Raw genomic sequence first — 26346 nt, forward strand, 5'->3', positions numbered from 1 at the left:
AAAAAAGCAACAGGAGATGCAAACACCTGAAGGCTTCCAATGGGGTTTTCCACCATCTTCATAAAATCCTCAAAATCCCAGCACAATATTTTTATTTTTTTTTTCTTCTCCTCCCTGGGCATCATCCAGCAAATGCTGAATAACGACCACATAAATCTGGAGCTTTTTTTCCCTCCTCCCATCAGCCAAGACAGATGTAGATTATTTATTCTGCCACCCCATCTCTGCTTCAACTTAATTTGACAGCAGCTTCTCCCTTTGAAGCTCCATGAGGACTTCACGTCAACATTTCTGATAAGGAGGGTTTGTTCTTTAGGTCTTTCAGGAATCAGTCACTCCAGACCTGGAATATTTTTATTTATCTGCTTTGATACTGTCAGGGTTTAACACTGCCTGGCAATTAAACCAATTAACAGCTGCTCCCTGATAAAGGAAGGAGAGAGAATAAGGGAGAGAGACTGATGGGTTGGGAGCTGAACTACACAGCTTGAAGGAAACAGGGATGAGAAATAGGAAAAATGACTCGATCTATACAAATAGACAGGAAAATTGCAGTTAAAAAAACAGCAGATATAAAGAATTCTCCCCCTTTAACCCCAACAAGCTGCCCAACATTTGGTTATTTTAACACTGGAGGAAATAAAATCCCTGGAGGGACCCAGGCTGGCTGGGAAAGGCACAATGAGGAGTTTGTAGGGAGCACGACCTTCTCAGCAGAGAAATAATTCTCTTTTTTTTTTTTTCTTTTTCTCCAAGCTATGAGCTTTTCCATTTTGTTTGTTCAATAGGCAAATCACTTCTGTGACCTTATTTTTCACTGAGCTGGGAGCTGCACAGCCAGAAGGAAATTCTACAGAAGCCTCAAATTAAGCAAGGAAAACCTCTCTGTGACAGAGCAGGTCATTGATCCTATTTTTTTTTTCTTTTTTTGTGTTGTTCTTTCAGTGCTGTATTTGAATCAATCCACCACCTCTGCCTGACCTTCCTGCAGATGCAATTTCAGGCAGGTGACAGCAGCAGCTCAGCAAAGCAAGTCCAGATCTCAGCCCTGCTCAGTCACAGATGATTTATTCCACGCAGGGGAAAAAAAAAAACCAAAAAAAAAAAAGGGTTTTAAGTTGTGGTTATTTTTTTTCCCCTGATCAAGGTCAGGTTAGGGCTGGTTTTCCTGATGCACAGCATGGGGGAGCTTCACCTTCCTCCCCTCCACCAGGTGAGAAATGATGGTGAGAGAGAAAAAATCCCACTGCAAAAGCAGGAGGTGCAGAAAGAGCCCACTCAGAGGTGGATATGGACCAAGAACCTGAGTCCTCTGAGGAGTCACCCTGAAAAATATGAAGGAGGGCACATTGCAAGGTCAGAGATTCACAGACTGGTTTGGGTTGGAAGGGACCTTCAGGATCCTTGAATTCCAACCCCTGGATGTGCAGGGACCCCTCCCACAGCCCAGGTTGCTCCAAGCCCCATCCAACCTGGGCTGAGACACTGCCAGGGATGGGGCAGCCACAGCTTCCTTGGGCACCCTGGGACAGGGGCTCAGCACCCTCAAATTCAAGAATTTCTTCCTAAAATCTCACCTAAATGTGCTCTCTTTCCTCTTGAAACCCTTCCCCCTCATCCCATCCCTCCAGGCCCTTGTCCCAAGTCCCTCCCCAGCTTTCCTGGAGCCCCTTCAGGCACTGGAAGCTGCTCCAAGGGCTCCCCACAACCTTCTCTTCTCTCTTCTCTCTTCTCTCTTCTCTCTTCTCTCTTCTCTCTTCTCTTCTCTTCTCTTCTCTTCTCTTCTCTTCTCTTCTCTTCTCTTCTCTTCTCTTCTCTTCTCTTCTCTTCTCTTCTCTCCTCTCCTCTCCTCTCCTCTCCTCTCCTCTCCTCTCCTCTCCTCTCCTCTCCTCTCCAAGCTGAACCCCATTTCTCATCCTATTCCATCCCTAGGATTGTATCCATGGCCTCCTCTGGACTTTTTCCAGCAGCTCCATCTTTTTCCTCTCTTGGGGACCCCAGACCTGGCCCCAACACCCCAGTGGGATTTCCAAGTGCAGATTTGAGCCTCTCTGATGGAAGAGCCAGGCAGGATCCGTGCTGCTCCCTCCTCACCTTCCTTCCCCATCCTGTGGACACATCTGCTTCAGGAAAAGGCATTTCCTGATCCTTCCAGACACCAAAAAAAAAAGTGTCCTGGGGCCAAACCAGCACAGGGAGAGGAGATTTCCTCCTTTTCAAGGCTTTTGTTCCATGTGCAGACAGCAACTGCTCCTGGGGTGGGTGCCAAAGCAGGAGCTGTGCAGGAAATGTCCCCTTTGCAAGGTTCACCCTCCCACAGACACCTGGGAATGGGGAATTTGGGGAGATTCGGGGCTTTTTTGCCTTTCTGTGCAGACAGTGCTCAGCAGACTGGTGCTTTTCTGAAGTACAAACAGCTGGGAGGTGAGAAAGGCAGAGTCAGGAACAGCTTGGATGTATTTTTGGAAAAGTCTGCAGTTTCAGAGGAGAGACCCCATCACCTGATTGGAAAGTGAAAGGCAGAGGGATTTTATCTTTGCATCTGAAAAAGCTGCTAATCTCTGAGCTCTGCCAAAGAAAAGCATGAAAGGAGTTTTATTGCTCTCACCTTGTAGAGGCTATTTAGGAAAAAAAAAAAAAAGGAAATAAAAAGGCACTTGGCACCCACTGCAGGGGACGTGGTGACCTCTGGGGTGTTTGAGCACCAGGCTGGGTTTCAAAGGCAAGGAGCAATTTTTAGCCAAAGAGGAGCCCAGCTTGGTTTGGCTTTTAATTATATTTTTTTTCCCCTGTGAATTAAGAATATTCCTCTTGACTGAAGCTGTTTGTCTGAGTCCTGTTAAATTTGTCTCGGGAGCTGCTGGGGGATGCTGGAGATGGAGCTGCTGGCTCTGTCCTTCTGGATAAAAATAGGTTCTGGTTTTCCCTGTCAAACCACACTCCAGCAGGAGAATTTCTGCTCTTCCAGCCAGAGAGTGGAGCAGCTGATCCACTTCATGCCCTCCACCCAAAGGATCCCCCAAAAAGCTGCAGAGAGAGGGATCTGGTGCCCATCAGGGAAATCCCTGCCCTTCATCTCTCAGTTGTTGCTGTTGGACACTGGGTTTGGACACTGCAGTCACCTGAGGCTGGGATGGGACACAGAATGATGGAATTCTTTTGGTTGGAAAAGACTTTTAAGGTCCTCAGGTCCCACCAGGAACCCAGCACTGCCCCATGGCTCAGCACCACAGCTCCAGGGCTTGGGAATCCCTCCAGGGATGATGGGGACTCCAGCCCTGCCCTGGGCAGCCAGGGAATGACAACCCTTTCCAGGAAGAAATTATTCCTAATATCCAACTAAACCTCCCCTGGCACAACTTGGGGCTGTTTTCCTCTTATCTCACCACTTTTTCCCTGGGTGAAGATGGGGTTGGATGGGGCTTGGAGCAGCCTGGGCTGTGGGAAGGGTCCCTGCCCATGGAATTGGGGTTGGAATTAGAAGATCTTGAAGGTCCCTTCCAACCCAACCCAGTCTGGGATTCTAGGAACAGCCAAGCTTGTTATTTAGGAAGAAAAATTGTTCTTCTGCCAGCTCTCCTTGCTGCTCACAGGGGCAAAGGCACCTGCAGAGCAGGAGGAAAATGCTCATCCTCCATCCCAAACCAGTGCCCAAACCTGCTCTGGGGGGAGGTTTAAGTGCTCCTTGGGTTCCTGTGCCTGCTTCCCCTCCACACAAGGGCAAAACAGCCCCTCTGGGGATGAAAACCACCTCCCTAAGGCTTGATGCTCCCATCTTCCACAGCACAAAGGTTCCACAACACCTCCTGAATTTCCATGTTCACCTGAGCTGGGCAGCTGTACCTGGGTGATGTGGTTGTGGCTGCCCCATCCCTGGCAGTGTCTCAGCCCAGCTTGGATGGGGCTTGGAGCACCCTGGGCTGTGGGAGGGGTCCCTGCACATCCAGGGGTTGGAATTCCATGATCCTGAAGGTCCCTTCCAATCCATCCCATTCCATGACTCTGGAATGTTTGCCCTCTCTCCAGGCACCCCAGTGCTTTCACCTCCCAGCTCTGCAATTCCCCAGCAGAAATTCCTTGGACAATTTCCTTCCCTTGTGCTCACTCAGCACTTTAAACCCTTTCCTTTTGGGTTTTGAGTCATTATTTATCCATTTTTTTTCCTTCTTACATCTTGCTTCTTCTCCTGGAGGTGTCTCAGCCCAGCTTGGATGGGGTTGGAGCAACCTGGGCTGTGGGAGGGGTCCCTGCACATCCAGGGGTTGGAATTCAAGGATCCTCAAGGTCCCTTCCAACCCAAACCAGTCTGGAATTCTGGATTCTATATTCCAATTATGAAAGCTCAACCTCTGGCTGAAAGAGCTCCTGAGCTCATCCAGTTTCAGTGGAAAGTAGTTGGAATCTTAATTTCTTTTTTTCCCCAGACTTCTTCAGTCCTTTCAACCTAACTACACCCCCTCTGCCACCCCAGATCAGAGATTTAAAGCTACAACAGAGCAAATCTCCCATTTCATGGTGAGAGGCAGCAGATTTCATCCTTTGCAATCATCTCTCATTTGATCTCCCTTAGAGCTCCACGGAGGAAGCTGAGCAGATGCTAAAAACAATGGGAAACTTTAAAATAATAATGAAAAAAAACCTCCTTGGAGCTCCCTTTAGGCACCTTGGAGAAACAAAGTCACAATTGTAGTGTTTTTGTTCTTTTGAAGATCACCTTTGATGGATTAATTTTTTTTTTTTTTTGGTGCAGAATTAATTCTGAACATTTTATTGACAGAAGGGCAGAACGTGGGGTTTCTGGGTTTATAATTTCAGGAGTCACCATTTGGATATTTTCACCTTGAGGGTGGTTGGAGCCTGGAATGGGGTTGTTGACCTGAAGGAAATGGAGCAGCAACCACATGTCCTGGGTTTGGGATTCCTGCTTGGCACTGGTTGCACTTCCCACACTGGAGATGGAGACTGGTCCAAGCCCAAACATTGCAAATGTCATAATTTGGAAGAGAAAAAGAGATTTTGGAGGCAACTTTGACCTGGTGGGTGGAGTGACAACTTCTCATCTATCCCCAGGTTGTGAGTGTGAAGGAAAGAGACAGGAAGAAGAGGAAGGATTTGCTCAAAGAGCCCAGGTCAACATCTGAACACCTCCAGAACCTCTCTCTGACCCAGTTCATCAAACGTAAGGCTGTGCATCCCCCACCTTCTGCTTTTATGGGGTTTCTCTGCTTCCACAAAGAGGTCTCCAGACCCTGCAATGGGTTGCAATGTTGGTAAGAAAAAAGTGGGGGTGCTCCCTGTGCTCCTAGGAAAGCCTCAAGACCCAATTTAGGCATCATCTTGGGTTTAATTAGATCTGCAGAGGTTTTTCCAGTGGACTCACAGAAGATGCTGTGATCGTGTCCAGGCTGCAGCACTCCACCTCGTGCTGAGAAAAGCACCCAGGGTTGGGAGGGCTCAATCTTCCATGGCTTGTGGCTCATCTGAAAAGTGGGGAATGGAAGCCAAAACCTCACCAAAGCCCAAAGCCAGGCAGGAGAGAGGTGGGCAAGTTCTGAGCTTGGAGCAGCTCTGTGGGAAGAGAAAAAGACCCTTCAGTTGGAAGGGGTCTGCAGCTTGGGTGCATCCAGCTCTGCTCTGAGGTCACAGCAGGAATCATCCCCAGAACTGAACTTCAACCCCAAAAACACCTCAAACCCCTCTGTCAAGGCTGAAATGCTCAGAGGGCTGAGCAGCTCACTGGGAAGCCAGGCTGAGGGATTGGGGTTGTTCAGCCTGGAGAAGAGGAGGCTCCCAGGTGAGCTCAGAGCAACCTTCCAATATCTGAAGGGGCTCCAAGAAAGCTGGGGGAGGGCTTTGGACACGGGGGGGGAGGGAGAGGAGAAGGGAAATGGGTTAAAACTTGGAGAGAAAGGGGAGATTGAGGTTGGAGATGGGGAAGAAATTCTGGAAATTGAGGGTGGGGAGAGCCTGGAAGAGGTTGAGAGAGTTGGGGGTGTTCAGTCTGGAGAAGAGAAGGATCCAGGGAGCCCTTGGAGCAGCTTCCAGTGCCTGAAGGGGCTCCAGGAAAGCTGGGGAGGGACTTGGGACAAGGGCCTGGAGGGATGGGATGAGGGGGAAGGGTTTCCAGCTGCAAGAGGGGAGATGGAGAGGAGATCATGGGGAGGGAGAAATTGTTTGGGGTGAGGGTGCTGAGCCCCTGTCCCAGGGTGCCCAAGGAAGCTGTGGCTGCCCCATCCCTGGCAGTGTCTCAGCCCAGGTTGGATGGGGCTTAGAGGTTGGATGGGATCTTGATCCCACCAGATCAGGTTGCTCCAAGCCCCATCCAATCTGCCCTTAAAAACTTCCAGAGATGGGGAATCTTCCACCACCTCTCTGGACAACCTGTGCCAGGCTCTCCCCACCCTCCTGGTGAAGAACTTCTTCCTCACTTCCAATCTCCATCTCCCCTCCTCCAGTTTGAATCCATTCCCTATGTCCTGTCCCTCCCTGACATCCTCACAAGTCCCTCCCCAGCTTTCCTGGAGCCCCTTCAGATCTATGAAGGTTGCTCTGAGCTCTCCTTGGAGCCTTCTCCTCTCCAGACTGAACACCCCCAACTCTCTCAGTGTCCTCACTCCAGAGCTGCTCCAACCCTCTGAGCATCCTCCTGGACCTTCCCTGGACTCATCCCACCATTCCCAGGTTTTTCTTGTACCAGGAGCTCCAGACCTGGATGCAGGACTCCAGGTGGGGTCTCAGGAGAGCAGAATCACAGAATGTTTTAGGCTGGAAGAGGCCTCCAAGCTCATCCAGTCCAACCTTTGGCCTGAAGAGGAGGCAGCAGTGTGCCCAGGTGGCCAAGAAGGCCAATGGCATCCTGGGCTGGCTGAGGAACAGCGTGGCCAGCAGGTCCAGGGAAGGGATTCTGCCCCTGTGCTCAGCTCTGGGGAGGCCAGAGCTTGAGTCCTGTGTCCAGTTCTGGGCCCTGAGCTCAGGAAGGAGCTTGAGGTGCTGGAGCAGGTCCAAAGGAGGCAACTGGGCTGGTGAAGGGATCCAGCAGAAATGCTGTGAGGAAGGGCTGAGGGAGCTGGGGGTGTTGAGGCTGGAGAAGAGGAGGCTCAGGGGAGACCTCATCACTCTCTCCAAGTCCCTGAAAGGAGGTTGGAGCCAGGGGGGGGTTGGGCTCTTTTCCCAGGCAACTCTCAGCAAGACAAGAGGCCATGGTCTCAAGTTGTGCCAGGGGAGGTTTAGGTTGGACATTAGAAAGAATTTCTTGCTGGAGAGGGGGATCAGGCATTGGAATGGGCTGCCCAGGGAAGGGGTGGATTCTCCATCCCTGGAGATATTTCCAAAGAGCCTGGATGTGGCACTCAGTGCCATGGGCTGGGAACCACGGGGGGAGTGGATCAAGGGTTGGACTTGAGGAGCTCTGAGCTCCCTTCCAACCCAGACAATTCTAGGATTCTATGATAAAGTAACTCCTAAACCCAGGTTTTTTAAACCTCTTAAAAACCTCCAGGGATGGTGACTCCACCACTGCCCTGGGTAATGTGAAACAATGCTATATAATCCATAGATGAACTGAAAGCAGATGTACTCAGAGCAAAAATTTCAATTTGATGTGTAAAAACACATCTCACATATTTTGTTTTTCAGCAGAGCACCTTAGAATCCCCTCCCTTGACCTGCTGCCCACCCTTCTCTTGATGCAGCCCAGGCCCTGGGTTGGTTTTTGGGCTGGAGGTGCCACTGCTGCCTCCTCTTGGACTTCTCATCCCCCATCACCCCCCAACTCCTTTTCTTTTGCTGCTCAGAAACCCTTTTCAGCCCCTTACATAAGCTTGGGGGATGCAAAATGAAGCAGAGCTGTGGAGAGGGAAATGCTTTTTGTCACTTCTTCCCTTGCTTCAGTGCACATGGAGATAACTGGGAGCAAAATAATGCTGAGGGGGGGGGAAAGTTTTTGCTTTTTATTGGGAATAAAATGAGGTTGGCTTAGAGCCCATCCCATGAGATGCTTCACACTCTTCATTTCTTTGGAAGCCACTAAGCTTTAAATCTGTCTGGGGCAAAGTGTGATGAGCAAAAAGGAGTCTGAGAAGCTCTGGGAACTCTGCCCCAAGGAGAAGAAGAGCTTTTCCATCCATCATCAGCAAAACCAGGATGGAGCTGTGAGCAGGATAAATACTCAGGGCAAAGCACTGGGGATATTTCCAAACACTGAGGTCAGGTCCCAAAGTAGGGAGCAGGCTCCACGTGCTGGAATTCTTCAAAAAGTGGGAAAAAAAAAAAATCCAAGCAGTGTGGGGAATGCTCTTGGCTCTTGTATGGATGTACTGGGTGATACTGGGTTGCACCCTGCTCCTCATCCTCTCCCTGAGCTCATTTTGCAGGTGTTGGACCTGCTCACAGTAATCCACAAAAAAAAAAAAAAAAAAAGGATTTATCCATCCTGAAGTAATTTCCATGGCTAATTTCCAGGCTTCTGGTGATAACATCTGGGAGGATGTGGTGCAGCTTCTGTTGCACTCCCTGGGAATTAATCCATCAAAGTGATCTTCAAAAGAACAGAAACACTGCATTTGTGACTTTGTTTCTCCAAGGTGCCTAAAGGGAGCTCCAAGGAGGTTTTTTTTTTCATCATTATTTTAAAGTTTCCCATTGTTTTTAGCATCTGCTCAGCTTCCTCCGTGGAGCTCTAAGGGAGATCAAATGAGAGATGATTGCAAAGGATGAAATCTTGCTGCCTCTCCCCATGAAATGGGAGATTTGCTCTGTTGTAGCTTTAAATCTCTGATCTGGGGTGGCAGAGGGGGTGTAGTTGGGTTGAAAGGACTGAAGAAGTCTGGGAAAAAAAAAAATTGAGATTCCAACTACTTTCCACTGAAACTGGATGAGCTCAGGAGCTCTTTCAGCCAGAGGTTGAGCTTTCATAATTGGAATATAGAATCCCAGACTCCCAGAGTGGTTTGGGTTGGAAGGGACCTTCAGGATCCTTGAATTCCAACCCCTGGATGTGCAGGGACCCCTCCCACAGCCCAGGTTGCTCCAAGCCCCATCCAACCTGGGCTGAGACACTGCCAGGGATGGGGCAGCCACAGCTTCCTTGGGCACCCTGGGACAGGGGCTCAGCACCCTCACCCCAAACAATTTCTCCCTCCCCAAGATCTCCTCTCCATCTCCCCTCTTGCAGCTGGAAACCCTTCCCCCTCATCCCATCCCTCCAGGCCCTTGTCCCAAGTCCCTCCCCAGCTTTCCTGGAGCCCCTTCAGGCACTGGAAGCTGCTCCAAGGGCTCCCCACAACCTTCTCTTCTCTTTATCTTTCTTTCTCTTTTTCTCTTTTTCTCTCTTCTCTCTTCTCTTTCTCTTCTCATTGTCTTTGTCTTTGACTTTGTCATCTTTGTCTTCCTCTTCTCTTCTCTTCTCTTCTCTTCTCTTCTCTTCTCTTCTCTTCCTCTTCTCTTCTCTTCTCTTCTCTTCTCTTCTCTTCTCTTCTCTTCTCTTCTCTTCTCTTCTCTTCTCTTCTCTTCTCTTCTCTTCTCTTCTCTTCTCTTCTCTTCTCTTCTCTTCTCTTCTCTTCTCTTCTCTTCTCTTCTCTTCTTCTCCCTCTCTGGTTCCAGATCACAGCTGCTCCAACTCTGAGCATCTCCAGTGCCTCCTTTCAGCTCACTCCAACATTCCCCTATGTCCATGATATTCTCGTGTGTAAAAAACTCAGGAATTTGCTTCAAAACCCAAAACCTATATTGCTACTTCAGAGCAAAACCACCTCCCCTCTTTGGAGTTCCTGCTGGGCCAAGCAGTGCAGGGATATCCCTGGAGTTCATTCCCTCTTGGATTAATTCCTTGCCTCCCAACTTTCCAGGCTGTCACTACTTTGGGGTCTTGCATGCTGGGACCCCCTTGAGTGCCCTGAGGTTGCTCCTCCCCAAAATCTTTTTGAGAGAACCACAGAATCCCACAACACCAGAGATTGGAAGGGACCTCTTATCAAGTCCAATCCCCCTTCCAGAGCTGGACCAGAACTCGGGCAGGGCACTCAGAGAGGTGTCCAGGTGGGGCTTGAACATCTCCAGAGAAGGAGACTCCAAACCTCTCTTGGGAGCCTGGGCCAGGGCTCTGTGGTCCCTTCCAGTAAAAGAATTCTTCCTCCTGTTGAGGTGGAAATATAAAATATAAAACATAAAATATAAGATATGAAATACAGTACAACGTATAATAAAATAAAATAATACAGTATAAAATAATAAAGATATAAAAAATGATACTAAAAATAAAATAAATTCAGAAATACATTTTGGTGATTTACACAAAAAGGACACCCAGTTAGACATTAGGAAGAAATTCTATAATTTCAGGGTGCTGAGCCCAGAGAAGCTGTGGCTGCCCCATCCCTGTTCCAGGCTCCAACCACCCTCATGGTGAAGATATCCAAACAGTCCCACCATGAAGCCCTGAAGTTATAAACCCTTACAACCCACCCTTTTGTCAACGAAATGTTCAGAGTTCATTCTGCACCAAAAAAAAAAAAAAAAAAAAAAAAGAAGCCAAGTAAGAAAATCCAAGGTTATGCCACTGGATGAAGGTTTTGCTGTGCTCTCTGTCTCCAGGCACCACGTTTCCCCTTTTTCCTTTCAGATTTCCCTCTGGTGCTGCTGAGGAACCTTCGTCACCCTGTTTACCTCCTGGTGGTCTTGGCCCAAGTCAACATCTCTGCCATGGTTGCTGGTTTAGCAACCTTCATGGGGAAGTTCCTGGAGAGACAATTCTCCCTCACAGCATCCTTGGCCAACATGCTCATTGGTAAGTGCTGCTCTCCGGGCTTGCCAGCTTTTCAGGACCTCTCAGGAGGTAATCCAGAGAATTCCAGGGAATTCCTCTTCCTCTGGAGCTCCCAGGTCCCTTCCAGTCCCTACAGACAGACACGGCACCAGGTCCTTGCTCAGGTGATTTCTCAGCTGCTCTCCACTTCCCTTCCTTCCCACTGAGCTTGCTGGAATGAAGAAGACCTCAAAAAATGTATTTTTTTTAAATCTTAGAACAAGAGGAAATTGCCAACCTCTCCCAGCCTAGGGGAGACTCTCCCTGTCTGTGCCCTCAGGTGTCTGGTAGGGCTCAGAGCACCCACAAAAAAGTCTTTGTTCTAGGAGAAAGAACCAAGTTTTCCCCCTTTTTTCCCAAGAAGAAGAAATTATACTTCATAAATAACAAGCTTGGCTGTTTCAAGAGTCCCAGAATGGTTTTGGGTTGGAAGGGACCTTCAGCTCCTCCAGTCCAACCCCTGGATGTGCAGGGACCCCTCCCACAGCCCAGGTTGCTCCAACCCCATCCAACCTGGGCTGAGACACCTCCAGGAGATGAAGCAAGATGTGAGAAGGAAAAAAAGTCTCCTCGTGGATAAATAATGACTCAAAACCCAAAAGGAAAGGGTTTGGAAGTGCTCAGGGACCACAAGGGAAGGAAATTGTCCAAGGAATTTCTGCTGGGGAATTGCAGAGCTGGGAGGTGAAAGCACTGGGGGTGCCTGGAGAGAGGGCAAACATTCCAGAGTCATGGAATGGGATGGATTGGAAGGGACCTTCAGGATCCTTGAATTCCAACCCCTGGATGTGCAGGGACCCCTCCCACAGCCCAGGTTGCTCCAAGCCCATCCAACCTGGGCTGAGACACTGCCAGGGATGGGGCAGCCACAACCACATCACCCAGGTACAGCTGCCCAGCTCAGGTGAACATGGAAATTCAGGAGGTGTTGTGGAACCTTTGTGTTGTGGAAGATGGGAGCATCAGCCTTAGGGAGGTGTTTTTCATCCCCAGAGGGGCTGTTTTGCCCTTGTGTGGAGGGGAAGCAGGCACAGGAACCCAAGGAGCACTTAAACCTCCCCCCAGAGCAGGTTTGGGCACTGGTTTGGGATGGAGGATGAGCACTTTTCTCCTGCTCTGCAGGTGCCTTTGCCCTTGTGAGCAGCAAGGAGAGCTGGCAGAAGAACAATTTTTCTTCCTAAATAACAAGCTTGGCTGTTCCTAGAATCCCAGAGTTGGGCTGGAAGGGGCCTTCAAGATCTTCTAATTCCAACCCCAATTCCATGGGCAGGGGACCCTTCCCACAGCCCAGGTTGCTCCAAGCCCCATCCAACCCCATCTTCACCCAGGGAAAAAGTGGTGAGATAAGAGGAAACAGCCTCAAGTTGTGCCAGGGGAGGTTTAGGTTGGATAATAGGAATAATTTCTTCCTGGAAAGGGTTGTCATTCCCTGGCTGCCCAGGGCAGGGCTGGAGTCCCCATCATCCCTGGAGGGATTTCCAAGGCCTGGAGCTGTGGTGCTGAGGCCATGGGGCAGTGCTGGGTTCCTGGTGGGACCTGAGGACCTTAAAAGTCTTTTCCAACCAAAAGAATTCCATCATTCTGTGTCCCATCCCAGCCTCAGGTGACTGCAGTGTCCAAACCCAGTGTCCAACAGCAACAACTGAGAGATGAAGGGCAGGGATTTCCCTGATGGGCACCAGATCCCTCTCTCTGCAGCTTTTTGGGGGATCCTTTGGGTGGAGGGCATGAAGTGGATCAGCTGCTCCACTCTCTGGCTGGAAGAGCAGAAATTCTCCTGCTGGAGTGTGGTTTGACAGGGAAAACCAGAACCTATTTTTATCCAGAAGGACAGAGCCAGCAGCTCCATCTCCAGCATCCCCCAGCAGCTCCCGAGACAAATTTAACAGGACTCAGACAAACAGCTTCAGTCAAGAGGAATATTCTTAATTCACAGGGGAAAAAAATATAATTAAAAGCCAAACCAAACTGGGCTCCTCTTTGGCTAAAAATTGCTCCTTGCCTTTGAAACCCAGCCTGGTGCTCAAACACCCCAGAGGTCACCACGTCCCCTGCAGTGGGTGCCAAGTTCCTTTTTTATTTCCTTTTTTTTTTTTCACCCCCTAAGCCAAGAAGGGCTGACCCAGAGCCACCCCGAGTGAGGGTTTATGGGGGTGCTTTAGGAGCAGCTGAAGACCCCTCAGCTCTCCCAGACCTTTTCCACTCTTCCATTGCTCATGGAAATCCCACTGGAATTTTATCAGCTGCTCATTTCTTTTGAACCTGAAGTAGTGACAGCCTGGAAAGTTGGGAGGCAAGGAATCCATCCAAGAGGGAATGAACTCCAGGGATATCCCTGCACTGCTTGGCCCAGCAGGAACTCCAAAGAGGGGAGGTGGTTTTGCTCTGAAGTAGCAATAGAGGTTTTGGTTTGTGAAGCAAATTCCTGAGTTTTTTCCACACGAGAATATCATGGACATAGGGGAATGTTGGAGTGAGCTGAAAGGAGGCCCTGGAGATGCTCAGAGTTGGAGCAGCTGTGATCTGGAACCAGAGAGAGAGAAGAGAAGAGGAGAGAATTGGAGAGGAGAGGAGAGGAGAGGAGAGGAGAGGAGAGGAGAGGAGAGGAGAGGGGGGAAGGATAAGAAGAAGGAGAAGGAGAAGGAGAAGGAGAAGGAGAAGGAGAAGGAGGAGGAGAAGGAGAAGGAGAAGGAGAAGGAGAAGGAGAAGACGAGAAGAGAAAAGAGAAGAGGAGAGGGAGAGGGAGAGGGAAAAGGGATAGAAGGGAAGGGAACAGGGAAGGGAAGAGGGAAGAGGGAAGAGAAAAGAGAGAGGAGAAGAGAAGGAGAAAGAGAAGAGAAGAGAAGAGAAGAGAAGAGAAGAGAAGAGAAGAGAAGAGAAGAGAAGAGAAGAGAAAAGAGAAGAGAAGAGAAGAGAAGAGAAGAGAAGAGAAGAGAAGAGAAGAGAAGAGAAGAGAAGAAGAGAAGAGAAGAGAAGAGAAGAGAAGAGAAGAGAAGAGAAGAGAAGAGAAGAGAAGAGAAGAGAAAAGAGAAGAGAAGAGGTGGAAGATGGAACCTTTGGGTTTTTGAATTGACCTTGAATCCTTGGGTCAGTTTTGGACCCCTTGTGAAAGGAGGGCCATGGAAAGGATGGAGTGTGTCCAGAGAAGGGAAACAGAGCTGGGAGCTGGGGAAGGAGCAGGTTTCTGCTGATGGAAGCTCAACCCTGGAGAAAAGGAGGCCGAGGGGAAACCTTCTGATTCTGCAACTTCCTGAGAGGGGTTTGGAGCCACAGAATCCCAGAACCATTTGGGTTGGAAAGGAGCTCTGGGATCATCAGCTCCAACCCTTGATCCACTCCCCCCGTGGTTCCCAGCCCATGGCACTCAGTGCCACATCCAGGTTCTGCTCCAAAACCTCCAGGGATGGAGAATCCACCCCTTCCCTGGGCAGCCCATTCCACCCCTCTCTGGGAAGGTGGGGTTGGACAGATCATCGAACCAAAGACAAGATGGAAATCTCTCTGTTGGAGCCATTATCACTGAATCACTGAATATTTTAGGTTGGAAGAGACCCCCAAGCTCATCCAGACCAACACCAGGACTTTTAAACCATATCCTTAGGGACCCTCCATGGGGCTCCTTGCAGCCAAAGAGAGGCCATGGACATTTCTGGGTTAGGATTAGAACCCTCCCCAAGCAGGACCCTCAAGTTCTGGCTCAGGGGATGGGGTCAGGGTGACCTTTAAGGTCCCTTCCACCCCAAACCATTCTTTGTTTCCCTGAACCTGCCTTTTCCCCAGGTGCTGTGAACATCCCTGGAGCAATGGTGGGGATTGTGGTGGGTGGTGCCATCATGAAGAGGTTCCAGATGTCCTTGAGGCAGTGCAGTGCCATGTGTGTCCTCGGGATGTTCTTCTGCCTCCTGGTGGCTTTTCCCCTCCTCTTCCTCGGATGCCCCACGCAGAAGGTCATGGGTGTCACCTACAGCCAGAGGTACCAAACAGGGGGGCTGATGGGTGGGGGGGTTATTCCCAGGGTGCCCCTATCCCCAGCTCCACTTCTTGTGGGGGAGGTGGGTGTTAAGCAGAATACCCAAAAATGGGTTTATTCCCCTGGGGAGGAGCAGCCATAGTGATAAAATAATGAAAATTATTATTTAAAAAAAGATATTTATAATTATTAATAATTATTTATTATTTTAAAAAATAATAAATGCTTCTATTCATTATTAATGCTTTTAAAAATCATATATAATGATTTTAAAAGAATAGAAAATCATGCTTTTGTGAATTAACACTGAGTCTGCTGCATCTTTACTCCCTATAACTTCATTGTCTGGTTGTGAAACACAAACGAAATGTTTCTTTGGTTTTTTTTTTTATTTTTTTTTTTTTTTTGGCACAAATAGCACAAGATTAAAATTTCCTCTTGGGAAATTGAGTGCATTACTCAGAGACAAATAATTTGGGCAGGGGCCAGCCCTGGGCTTGCACCTTCAAAGCTGTGGTTGCTGAACACATCAGGACCCTCAGTTCCCCCAAGGCTTCATCCCAATCCCTGTAAATTCCCATTTTCAGCATCCTGGGGTCTCACCCCCTCCCACAGCCCAGAGTTTCACTGGAGCCCCATTTGGGGCCAGATAGGAAGGAAATGGGTGACTCCATCCACCATTTCACAGAAAGGGAGGGGTTGGAAGGGACCCCAAAAGGTCATTGAGCCCAGAGCAGGTGACACAGGGACACATCCAGGGGGGTTTGAATGTCCCCAGAGAAGGAGACTCCACAACCTCCCTGGGCAGCCTGGGCCAGGGCTCCCTCACCCTCACAGGGAAAAAAAAATTCCTAGTATTTATATGGAACCAACTATTCTCCAGTTTATACCATTGCCCCTTGTCCTGTTGTTGGTCACCCCTGAGAAAATCTTTATTCCATCCTCCTGGCACTCACTTTTTCCATATTTCTAAACATTCCTGAGCTCACCCCTCATTCTCCTCTTCTCCAAGAGCCCCTCAGCTCCCTCAGCCTTTCCTCACCAGGAGATGTTCCACTCCCTCCATCCCCTTGGTGCCTCTGCCCTGGACTCTCTCCAGCAGTTCCCTGTCCTTCTGGAACTGAGGGGCCCAGAACTGGACACAAGATTCCAGATGTGGCCTCCCCAGGGCACAGAGGGGGAGCAGAACCTCTCTGGACCTACTGACCACCCCCTTCTCATTCCCCCAGGTGCCATTGGCCTCCTTGGCCACATTGGTGGCTCCTGGCATCCTTCAGCACCCCCAGGGCCCTTTCCCTTCTCTGCTCTCCAGTCCCCACCCTGTCCTGGTTTTTGGGTTGGTTTTTTCCCAGCTGTCAGGCTCCACATGAAATTTCTCCCTGCCCAACTCTCCAGTCTCTCCAGGTCCCTCTGAGTGGAATTCTTGCCTTGCAAAGGATGGGAGGTGGGAAGCTGGAAGATGTTTCCAGGAGCTCTGGTTCTCCCCTGGCAAACCAGTGGGATGGGGACATGGCAGGGATGGGGACATGGCAGAGAATATTTGGGATGGTGGAAATGAGGGAAGATTACAATATTTTTTTTTCTTTCAGTTCAGGCTTCTTCCTGAGGTGGATCCATTAGGGACCATGTGGAGATGTTGTAGAGGATGCAGATATTTAACTCCTAAAAAACAGAAGGGAAAGAAGGGGGGTGAGAAAAGGGCTGAAGGCATCTTGGGCTTTCTTTCCACCTTCAGGAGTTTGGGTGGAGGAAATGAGAGTGGGGGTTCCCTCCCAGGGACATCCCAGAGCTCTGAGGCTCAGGTTTGGATCTCAGAGCATCCTCCCCTCAGCAGGTGGCCACAGAAAAAGATTTTCATGGTTTAGGGGGACATTGTTGGCATCATGGGCATCCTTCCACCCTCCAGCACCCCCAGGGCCCTTTCCCCTTTGCTGCTCTCCAAGAACTCAGTCCCCACCCTGTACTGGTTTTTGGTTTGTTTTTTCCCAGATGCAAGACCAGAAATTTGGGGTCAGGATGCTTATGCTTTGCCCAGGCAGAGCAAAGGCTTTGGCGGGGTAAGAGTGGAATTTTTGTGGGTTCTCACTTCTATGGGGAAAGTCTTGTCAAGCAGCCAAGTGTTTCTTTCCTCACCTTCATCACAGAATCATAGATACATGGAATTGTCTGGTTGGAAGGGAGCTCAGAGCTCCTCAAGTCCAACCCTTGATCCACTCCCCCCGTGGTTCCCAGCCCATGGCACTCAGTGCCACATCCAGGCTCTTTGGAAATATCTCCAGGGATGGAGAATCCACCCCTTCCCTGGGCAGCCCATTCCAATGCCTGATCCCCCTCTCCATCAAGAAATTCTTTCTAATGTCCAACCTAAACCTCCCCTGGCACAACTTGAGACCATGGCCTCTTGTCTTGCTGAGAGTTGCCTGGGAAAAGAGCCCAACCCACCCCCTGGCTCCAACCTCCTTTCAGGGACTTGGAGAGAGTGATGAGGTCTCCCCTGAGCCTCCTCTTCTCCAGCCTCAACACCCCCAGCTCCCTCAGCCCTTCCTCACAGCATTTCTGCTGGATCCCTTCACCAGCCCAGTTGCTCCTTTGGACCTGCTCCAGCACCTCAAGCTCCTTCCTGAGCTCAGGGGCCCAGAACTGGACACAGGACTCAAGCTCTGGCCTCCCCAGGGCTGAGCACAGGGGCAGAATCCCTTCCCTGGACCTGCCTGGCCACGCTCTTCCTCAGCCAGCCAGGATGCCATTGCCTTCTTGGCCACCTGGGCACACTGCTGCCTCCTCTCAGCTTCCTGCCATCCCAGCCTCCCTTTCTGCCACTCTCTGCCCAGCCTGGAGCTCCCCATGGGCTTCTTGTGTTGAACCTCATCCCCTTGGATCGGCCCAACTCTCCAGTCTCTCCAGGTCCCTCTGCAGAGCCCTCCTCCCTTCCAGCTGATCCACACTCCCCCCAGCTTGGGGTCACCTGGGAATTTGCTGCTGATGGACTCAATCCCTCATCTAAATCCTCACTAAAGATATTAAACAGCACTGGGATCTCCATGCAGATTTTCCATCTAGGATGCATATAATAGAAGCTCAACACCAGATATTAACATTTTCCTCCCTTGCAGCCTGGAATTGGGATACCAAAACTTGGATTGCAACCTCCAGTGCAGCTGTCCTGGGAAAGCCTACAACCCCATCTGTGGCTCTGATGCTGTGAGTACATCTCCCTTGCTTTGCTGGCTTGCAGGGTGGTGACCATCAGCTCAGACAACATCTCAGTCCTGGTGAGTCCTTCCCAATGGCTCCTGTCCTGCCTGGGGATTGCTCAGTGCAGTGCTCGAGCCTGGCACTGAGGTTTCTTGGTGTTTTTTAGTGTGGGACAAGCTCTGCCTGACCCCATGGGGTTGAGCAGAAGGTTGGGGTTGGTGTCTCAGTGCTCCCCAGTAATAACACAGCATTCCAGTACAGATCCTGGAGGTATCCATCCTTTAGGATGCCAAGGTGTCCTTCCCCATCCACTGCTCCTTTGCTTCACAAACCTTCAGACCCAGCAGCCTGAGAAGTTTTTGTGCATGGAAGATGCAAAACCTTCTGCTTTCCCTTCCCACCTAAATGAGGTTCCTTCCCTTCTCTCCTCCTCTCCTCTCCTCTTCTCTTACTCTTCTCTCTCTTCTCTTCTCTTCTCTTCTCTTCTCTTCTCTTCTCTTCTCTTCTCTTCTCTTCTCTTCTCTTCTCTTCTCTTCTCTTCTCTTCTCTTCTCTTCTCTTCTCTTCTCTTCTCTTCTCTTCTCTTCTCTTCTCTTCTCTTCTCTTCTCTTCTCTTTCTTCTCTCCTCTCTCTCTCCTTCCTTCCTTTCTCTTCTCTTCTCTTCTCTTCTCTTCTCTTCTCTTCTCTTCTCTTCTCTTCTCTTCTCTCTCTTCTCTTCTCTTCTCATCTCTTCTCTTCTCTCTCTTCTCTTCTCTTCTCTCTTCTCTTCTCTTCTCTTCTCTTCTCTTCTCTTCTCTTCTCTTCTCTTCTTTTTCTCGTTCTTTTCTTTTCCTTTTCCTTTTCCTTTCCTTTTCCTTTTCCTTTTCCTTTTCCTTTTCCTTTTCCTTTTCCTTTTCCTTTTCCTTTTCCTTTTCCTTTTCCTTTTCCTTTTCCTTTTCCCTTTTCTTTTTCTTTTCCTTTTCCTTTTCCTTTTCCTTTTCCTTTCCCTTTCCCTTTCCCTTTTCCTTTTCCTTTTCCTTTTCCTTTTCCTTTCCTTTTCCTTTTCCTTTCCCTTTTCCTTTTCCTTTTCCTTTTCCTTTTCCTTTCCCTTTTCTTTTCCTTTCCCTTTCCCTTTCCCTTTCTCTTTCTCTTTCCCTCTCCCTTTTTCTTTTCCCTTTTCTTTTCCTTTTCCTTTTCCTTTTCCTTTTTCTTTTCCTTTTTCTTTTCTTTTTTTTTTTTTTTCAAAAACTACACTTGTTCCAAGCCACCCTCCTGCAGAGTGCTGGGAAATACTCCTGAACACCCTCAGCTGATGCCTCCAACTGCAGAAGCAGCCTGGGGGTTTCCATCACACATTTTCTTTTAACTCAAGAGATGAAGAAACAGGAGGGAAAATCCTGATTTGGAGAATCAAGGAGCAGCTCTGGATGCTCTGGAGGAACCATTGCCCCACTGACCATTGAGCAGAGCTTCAACAATGCATTTCAATGAGGTCCTCCCAGATTTTCAGGTTAAAAAACCCATGATCCATCATGTGGATCCTCTCCCTGTGTCCCAGCTCTCAAGCCAGGTGTCTGCATGGGAATATAATTCAGTCAAGATGTAGGGATTGAGAGAAATGGGGTTTGCTTTGGGTTTTCCCTGGATTTGTAGCCCTGAGCAGGTTATTTTGCTGCCTCTCTCCTCTTCTGCTCCCTCCCCGTCCCCAAAACCCCAAGAGGGCTGAGTGTTCACAGCCCAAGAGTCTGTAGGGTCCCCAGGCAATGCTGTTGGACAAAGAAATAATGAGGAAAATCCTTGCAAGTCAAAGATCAACCTGAAAAGTGGTGGAAATCCACAGAGATTTCCTGCTGCCTTCTTGGCACAAAATCTAACGGCAGCATGGGAGCATCTGGGGGCTTTTAGCATCAATTTGTTAATTAACACCACTTCATTTTAATAACAATCAACGTTTCCTGCCAGAGCTTAGTCCCAAATGTGCTTTTCTACATCCCTGCCTTTTGCACAACAGATCCTTTCCAAGTGCTCCTGCCTCTCCTGGGATGCCCACAGCCCTTGGACATCCCTTCAAGTCCTCCTTGGACAAATTATTGGGTGCAAATTACACAATCAGAGCTCCCTTGGTGGTGCTGTGCAAAGACAACTTCAGGGAGTCACAGAGGTTTGGGTTGGAAGGGACCTTGAGGATCCTTGAATTCCAACCCCTGGATGTGCAGGGACCCCTCCCACAGCCCAGGTTGCTCCAAGCCCATCCAACCTGGGCTGAGACACTGCCAGGGATGGGGGCAGGCCACAGCTTCCTTGGGCACCCTGGGACAGGGGCTCAGCACCCTCACCCCAAACAATTTCTCCTCCCCAAGATCTCCTCTCCATCTCCCCTCTTGCAGCTGGAAACCCTTCCCCCTCATCCATCCCTCCAGGCCCTTGTCCAAAGTCCCTCCCCAGCTTCCTGGAGCCCCTTCAGGCACTGGAAGATGCTCCAAGGGCTCCCCAGAACCTTCTCCTTCTCCTTCTCCTTCTCCTTCTCCTTCTCCTTCTCCTTCTCCTTCTCCTTCTCCTTCTCCTTTCTTCTCCTTCTCCTTCTCCTTCTCCTTCTCCTTCTCCTTCTCCTTCTCCTTCTCCTCTCCTTCTCTTCTCCTTCTCCTTCTCTTCTCCTTCTCCTTCTCCTTCTCCTTCTCCTTCTCCTTCTCTTCTCCCAGGTGAGCTCAGAGCAACCTTCCAATATCTGAAGGGGCTCCAAGAAAGCTGGGGAGGGCTTTGGACACGGGGGGGTAGGGAGAGGAGAGGGAAATGGGTTAAAACTTGGAGAGAAAGGGGAGATTGAGGTTGGAGATGGGGAAGAAATTGTGGAATTTGAGGGTGGGGAGAGCCTGGAACAGGTTGAGAGAGTTGGGGGTGTTCAGCCTGGAGGAGAGGAGAGGAGAGGAGAGGAGAGGAGAGGGGGGAAGGATAAGAAGAAGGAGAAGGAGAAGGAGAAGTAGAAGGAGAAGGAGAAGGAGAAGGAGAAGGAGAAGGAGAAGGTTCTGGGGAGCCCTTGGAACATCTCCAGGTCCTGAGGGGCTCCAGGAAAGCTGGGGAGGGACTTTGGACAAGGGCCTGGAGGATGGGATGAGGGGGAAGAAGGAAAGAGGGGAAATGGAGAGGAGATCTTTAGAAGAAATTCTTGATTTGAGGGTGCTGAGCCCCTGTCCCAGGGTGCCCAAGGAAGAGAAATGGAGAGGAGATCTTTAGAAGAAATTCTTGAATTTGAGGGTGCTGAGCCCCTGTCCCAGGGTGCCCAAGGAAGCTGTGGCTGCCCCATCCCTGGCAGTGTCTCAGCCCAGGTTGGATGGGGCTTGGAGCAACCTGGGCTGTGGGAGGGGTCCCCTGCACATCCAGGGGTTGGAACTGGAGGAGCTTTTGGGTCCCTTCCAACCCAACCCAGTCTGATATTCTATGAATAGAAGCAATTTGCTTTGAGCATCACTCAGTGTCCCCAAATTTCCTGGGCAACAGCAGAAACCTGCAGACTTTGCTCAAAAGCAGGACTTTGGACTCTCCTCCTTTTTTTTTTTTTTGGTGTTTTGCTTTTTTTTCAGGTCTTGCTGACTTGTTGAAGTGGGGTGGCCATGGGGGGCTACCGTGGGCCTACAGGAATCTCTTTGCCAAGTGGTTCCTGGGGTTTCTGAGCCCTCCTCTGCTCTCATGGTGCTTGGCCATGGCTGGGAGCAGGGACATCCTCTGCTGGGTTGAATCTCCAAATTTGGGCTACTGGGAAAAAAAAAAAAAAAAAAAAAAAGCAGAAATCAGCCAGCAACAGGCTGAGGGTGTTGTGAGCATCTTTCCCTTTGAAGGAAAGAATTGCTCTGTGATACTGTTGGAGATGTTTGAACCACAGCCCTGAAAACACTGGGGTTGGCCACAAGTCATCACAGCTGCTTTTCCCTGCCTGGAAACCAGAGGTTTCAGGGTGCTTTTGCTTCTTCTCTTTCTCTGGGTGGTTTTTTTCCCCAGCCCTTGTGCTGCATCAGCCTCGTGGCACTGCTGTCCCAGTGAGGCATCTCCCAGGGACAGTCCTCTGGTGGCTTTGTGGCTTTTCCCCACTGCTCAGAGGTTTTTGGAGCTGGGCTCGTTGCTCCCTGCTCTGAAATCCTCCCAAAAAAAGGGGCAGAACTCTGCCTTGTGCCTCCAGCACGTGGATCTCCAACCCTTGGTCTCCTTCCTGCAAGTCCCTGAAATATCCTGACCCCAAATCTCTGGACAAGGTGGCACAGATCATTTTAATTTTTCTAATTGCATTTTTTTTTTTTTTTGTTGACTGCTTTAAAGCCAAATTCATCTCAGCTATCACAGAATTTATCTGTGCTGGGTCTCTGTGAGACCAAAGTCTCTTTCTCTCCATGACTGCAGAAGGAGCCCAAGATGATGAGTCTGGTTTGCTTGGTTTCAGATGGCTGGAGAGGATAAATCCCAGACTTAATTTAAAATATTAAATCCTCTTCCCTAGAGGTGGTGGGAGGGGACTGTGTCCCCTTTCATCCCCAAATCTCCCCCCATTCCTGCTCAGCTGGGAGCCTTTTTTTGTGGCTCTGTTTGAGGGCATTGGCCACTTCCCCAGGTGGAAAAGGGATCTGAGGGACCTTGGGATCTGAGAGCCTGCCATGAATTGTCCCTCTCGGGCAACAACAAGAACATGCTCATTTTTTTAGAGGTTTCATCTTAAAAAAAAAATAAATAAAAAAAAAAGAGATTGCTTGTTGAAAAAAGAAAAAAAAAGAATTGTGCCTAAATCTGGAGAAAAAAGAAAAAAATCCCAGCACATCGTTCACCCTTTGGCATCTTTCCTTTGCCAAAGCTTTTCTGGTTATTTATGACCCAATCTTAAAGGTGAGGTTTTGCATTTTCCCCTAACAAGTGTTTTCTGGTTAACACTCCCCTGCCCTCAGGCTCTGGCTCTGAGTCCCAGCTCTGCTCTCCACAGCTCCTGGAGCAGGACACAGCCTGGGCCCAGGGGATGGAGCCCCGATTTGCTCCCCTGGAGATCTCCCCCACAAGACAGAAACTCACAGCAGGACCTTTTCTTTTTCTCTTCTCTTCTCTTCTCTTCTCTTCTCTTCTCTTCTCTTCTCTTCTCTTCTCTTCTCATCTTCTCTTCTCTTCTCTTCTCTTCTCTTCTCTTCTCTTCTCTTCTCTTCTCTCTTCTCTCTTCTCTTCTCTTCTCTTTTCTCTTCTCTTCTCTTCTCTTCTCTTCTCTTCTCTTCTCTTCTCTTCTCTTCTCTTTCTTCTCTTCTCTTCCTCTCTCTTCTCTTCTCTCTCTTCTCTTTTTCTCTTCTTTTCTTCTTCTTTTCTCTTCTTTTCTCTTCTCTTCTCTTCTCTTCTCTTCTCTTCTCTTCTCTTCTCTTCTCTTCTCTTCTCGTTCTCTTCTCTTCTCTTCTCTTCTCTTCTCTTCTCTTCTCTTCTCTCTCTTCTCTCTCTTCTCTTCTTTTCTCTTCTCTTCTTTTCTCTTCTTTCTTTTTCTCTTCTTTTCTCTTCTTTTCTTTCCTTTTCTCTTCTTTCCTTTTCTCTTCTTTTCTCTCTTCCCTTTCTCTTCTTTTCTCTTCTTCTCTTCTTTTTCTTCTTCCTCCTCTCCTTCTTCTTCTCTCCTCTCCTCTCCCTGAGATTTTTTTCCACGTTCAGACTCCACATTTATGCAGATGATGACATTAAAATAAACCCCTTGAAGCATCTTCAATGCACAACAAAAGGGAAACACAGGACAGGGAGCATGAGCAGGGGGTGGGGAGCATTTCTGGGGCTCCCACCTGGTCTGGAACCACTTCCAGAGGCCTCTGGAAGCATCAGAAGATGATCCAAGGTATCTCTGAGAGGACCCAAGGTACCTCTGGGAGGACCCAAGGTACCTCTGGGAGGACCCAAGGTACTTCTGGAGAGGACCCAAGGTACTTCTGGAGAGGACCCAAGCTACCTCTGGAGAGGACCCAAGGTACCTCTGGAGAGGACCCAAGGTACCTCTGGAGAGAACCCAAGGTACTTCTGGAGAGGACCCAAGGTACCTCTGGGAGGACCCAAGGTACCTCTGGAGAGGACCCAAGGTACTCTCTGGAGAGGACCCAAGGTACCTCTGGAGAGGACTCAAGGTACCTCTGGGAGGACCCAAGGTACCTCTGGAGAGGACCCAAGGTACCTCTGGAGAAGACCCAAGGTACTTCTGGAGAGGACCCAAGGTACCTCTGGGAGGACCCAAGGTATCTCTGGGAGGACCCAAGGTACCTCTGGAGAGGACCCAAGGTACCTCTGGGAGGACCCAAGGTACCTCTGGAGAGGACCCAAGGTATCTCTGGGAGACCCAAGGTACCTCTGGAGAGGACCCAAGGTACCTCTGGAGAGGACCCAAGCTACCTCTGAGAGGACCCAAGGTACCTCTGGAGAGGAACCAATGGTAACCTCTGGAGAGGAACCAAGGTACCTCTGGAGAGGACCCAAGGTACCTCTGGAGAGGACCCAAGGTACTTCTGGAGAGGACCCAAGGTACCTCTGAGAGGACCCCAAGGTACCTCTGGAAAAGAGGAACCAAGGTACCTCTGGAGAGGACCCAAGGTACTTCTGGAGAGGACCCAAGCTACCTCTGGAGAGGACCCAAGGTACCTCTGGAGAGGACCCAAGGTACCTCTGAGAGGACCCAAGGTACCTCTGAGAGGACCCAAGGGTACTTTCTGGAGAGGACCCAAGGTACCTCTGGGAGGACCCAAGGTACCTCTGGAGAGGACCCAAGGTACGTCTGGGAGGGACCCAAGGTACTTCTGGAGTGGACCAAGGTACTTCTGGAGGACCCAAGGTACCTCTGGGAGGACCCAAGGTACTTCTGGAGAGGACCCAAGGTACCTCTGGAGAGACTCAAGGTACCTCTGGGAGGACCCAAGGTACCTCTGGAGAGGACCCAAGGTACCTCTGGAGAAGACCCAAGGTACTTCTGGAGAGGACCCAAGGTACCTCTGGGAGGACCCAAGGTATCTCTGGGAGGACCCAAGGTACCTCTGGAGAGGACCCAAGGTACCTCTGGGAGGACCCCAAGGTACCTCTGGAGAGGACCCAAGGTATCTCTGGGAGGACCCAAGGTACCTCTGGAGAGGACCCAAGGTACCTCTGGAGAGGACCCAAGCTACCTCTGAGAGGACCCAAGGTACCTCTGGAGAGGAACCAAGGTACCTCTGGAGAGGAACCAAGGTACCTCTGGAGAGGACCCAAGGTACCTCTGGAGAGGACCCAAGGTACTTCTGGAGAGGACCCAAGGTACCTCTGAGAGGACCCAAGGTACCTCTGGAGAGGAACCAAGGTACCTCTGGAGAGGGACCCAAGGTACTTCTGGAGAGGACCCAAGCTACCTCTGGAGAGGACCCAAGGTACCTCTGGAGAGGACCCAAGGTACCTCTGAGAGGACCCAAGGTACCTCTGAGAGGACCCAAGGTACTTCTGGAGAGGACCCAAGGTACCCTCTGGAGGACCCAAGGTACCTCTGGAGAGGACCCAAGGTACGTCTGGGAGGACCCAAGGTACTTCTGGAGAGGACCCAAGGTACTTCTGGGAGGACCCAAGGTACCTCTGGGAGGACCCAAGGTACTTCTGGGAGAGGACCCGAGGTACTTCTGGAGAGGACCCAAGGTACCCCAGTGGTCTCAGCTTCCCTATCCATGGTTTCCACCCAGTGGGACTTGGCAGGAACCCCACATCACCATCATGCCAGCCCACCCAGGGGACATCCTTGTGAAGCCTGTGGCTCCTGGTGGACTGGGACCTCTTTCCAGAGATGGCAGCACGTTGGAGGCTGGAAGTGGGGATGGGAATCTGTTTTTCCTGACCCACTCAGGCTGGTACCCTCAGCCAGCTTCATTGCATTGGGTTTTTTCTTTCTCCCTAAGTGCTAATTCCTGCTAATTATTCCCAGACAAAACCTAAACACCTTCCCTCCCTCTGAGAGCTGGAATTTAGCCCTGGCATCTCCATAGCTGATCAGCAACCTCTGGGGTTTCTCTCCTCCTTGCAGAACTACACCAACTGCAGCTGCATCTCTGAAAATGGGCTCATGGGCTCTGCCAAACCTGGCACCTGTGGCACTGGCTGCTCCCACCTCCTCCTGCCCTTTGTGGTCCTCTCCTGCCTGGCAGGAATCCTTGCCAGCACATCTCACACTCCATCCTTCATGCTCATCCTCAGGTAAGATAAGGGGGTTGCCCAATGGGCAGGGGGAGTCGCTCCTTTAAGGAGGCCAAAAAAAGCAACCAAAGGTTGGGAAACCAAAAAAGTCCTTGAGGAAAGGAGGAAGGATTCTGCTTGCTGGGGGACTGGAGGGTTAAATCAGCCCCAAATTGCACAGCAGGGAATCAGAGAACGGGTTGGATTGGAAGGGACCCTCCAGCTCCTCCAGA

The 26346-nt window shown here is 50.0% G+C and overlaps 2 protein-coding genes across 2 annotated transcripts in view; one reads left to right on the top strand and one right to left on the bottom strand.

Annotated features, from left to right (window-relative positions):
- The window catches only part of KCNE3 (potassium voltage-gated channel subfamily E regulatory subunit 3), a 97090-nt gene that overhangs the window by 54996 nt on the left and 15748 nt on the right, over nucleotides 1–26346 (bottom strand). The gene's annotated exons all lie outside the window — the stretch shown is intronic.
- Nucleotides 1–26346, top strand: part of SLCO2B1 (solute carrier organic anion transporter family member 2B1) — a 238989-nt gene that overhangs the window by 50291 nt on the left and 162352 nt on the right. The window contains 6 exon segments of the mRNA XM_071734365.1: nucleotides 5071–5179; nucleotides 10619–10783; nucleotides 14582–14774; nucleotides 17885–17970; nucleotides 17973–18043; nucleotides 25965–26134. Of these exon segments, the coding sequence (XP_071590466.1) occupies nucleotides 5071–5179; nucleotides 10619–10783; nucleotides 14582–14774; nucleotides 17885–17970; nucleotides 17973–18043; nucleotides 25965–26134 (794 nt within the window).

Source organism: Heliangelus exortis, chromosome 1 (genome assembly GCF_036169615.1).
Source record: "Heliangelus exortis chromosome 1, bHelExo1.hap1, whole genome shotgun sequence".
NCBI classification, from domain to species: Eukaryota; Metazoa; Chordata; class Aves; order Apodiformes; family Trochilidae; genus Heliangelus; species Heliangelus exortis.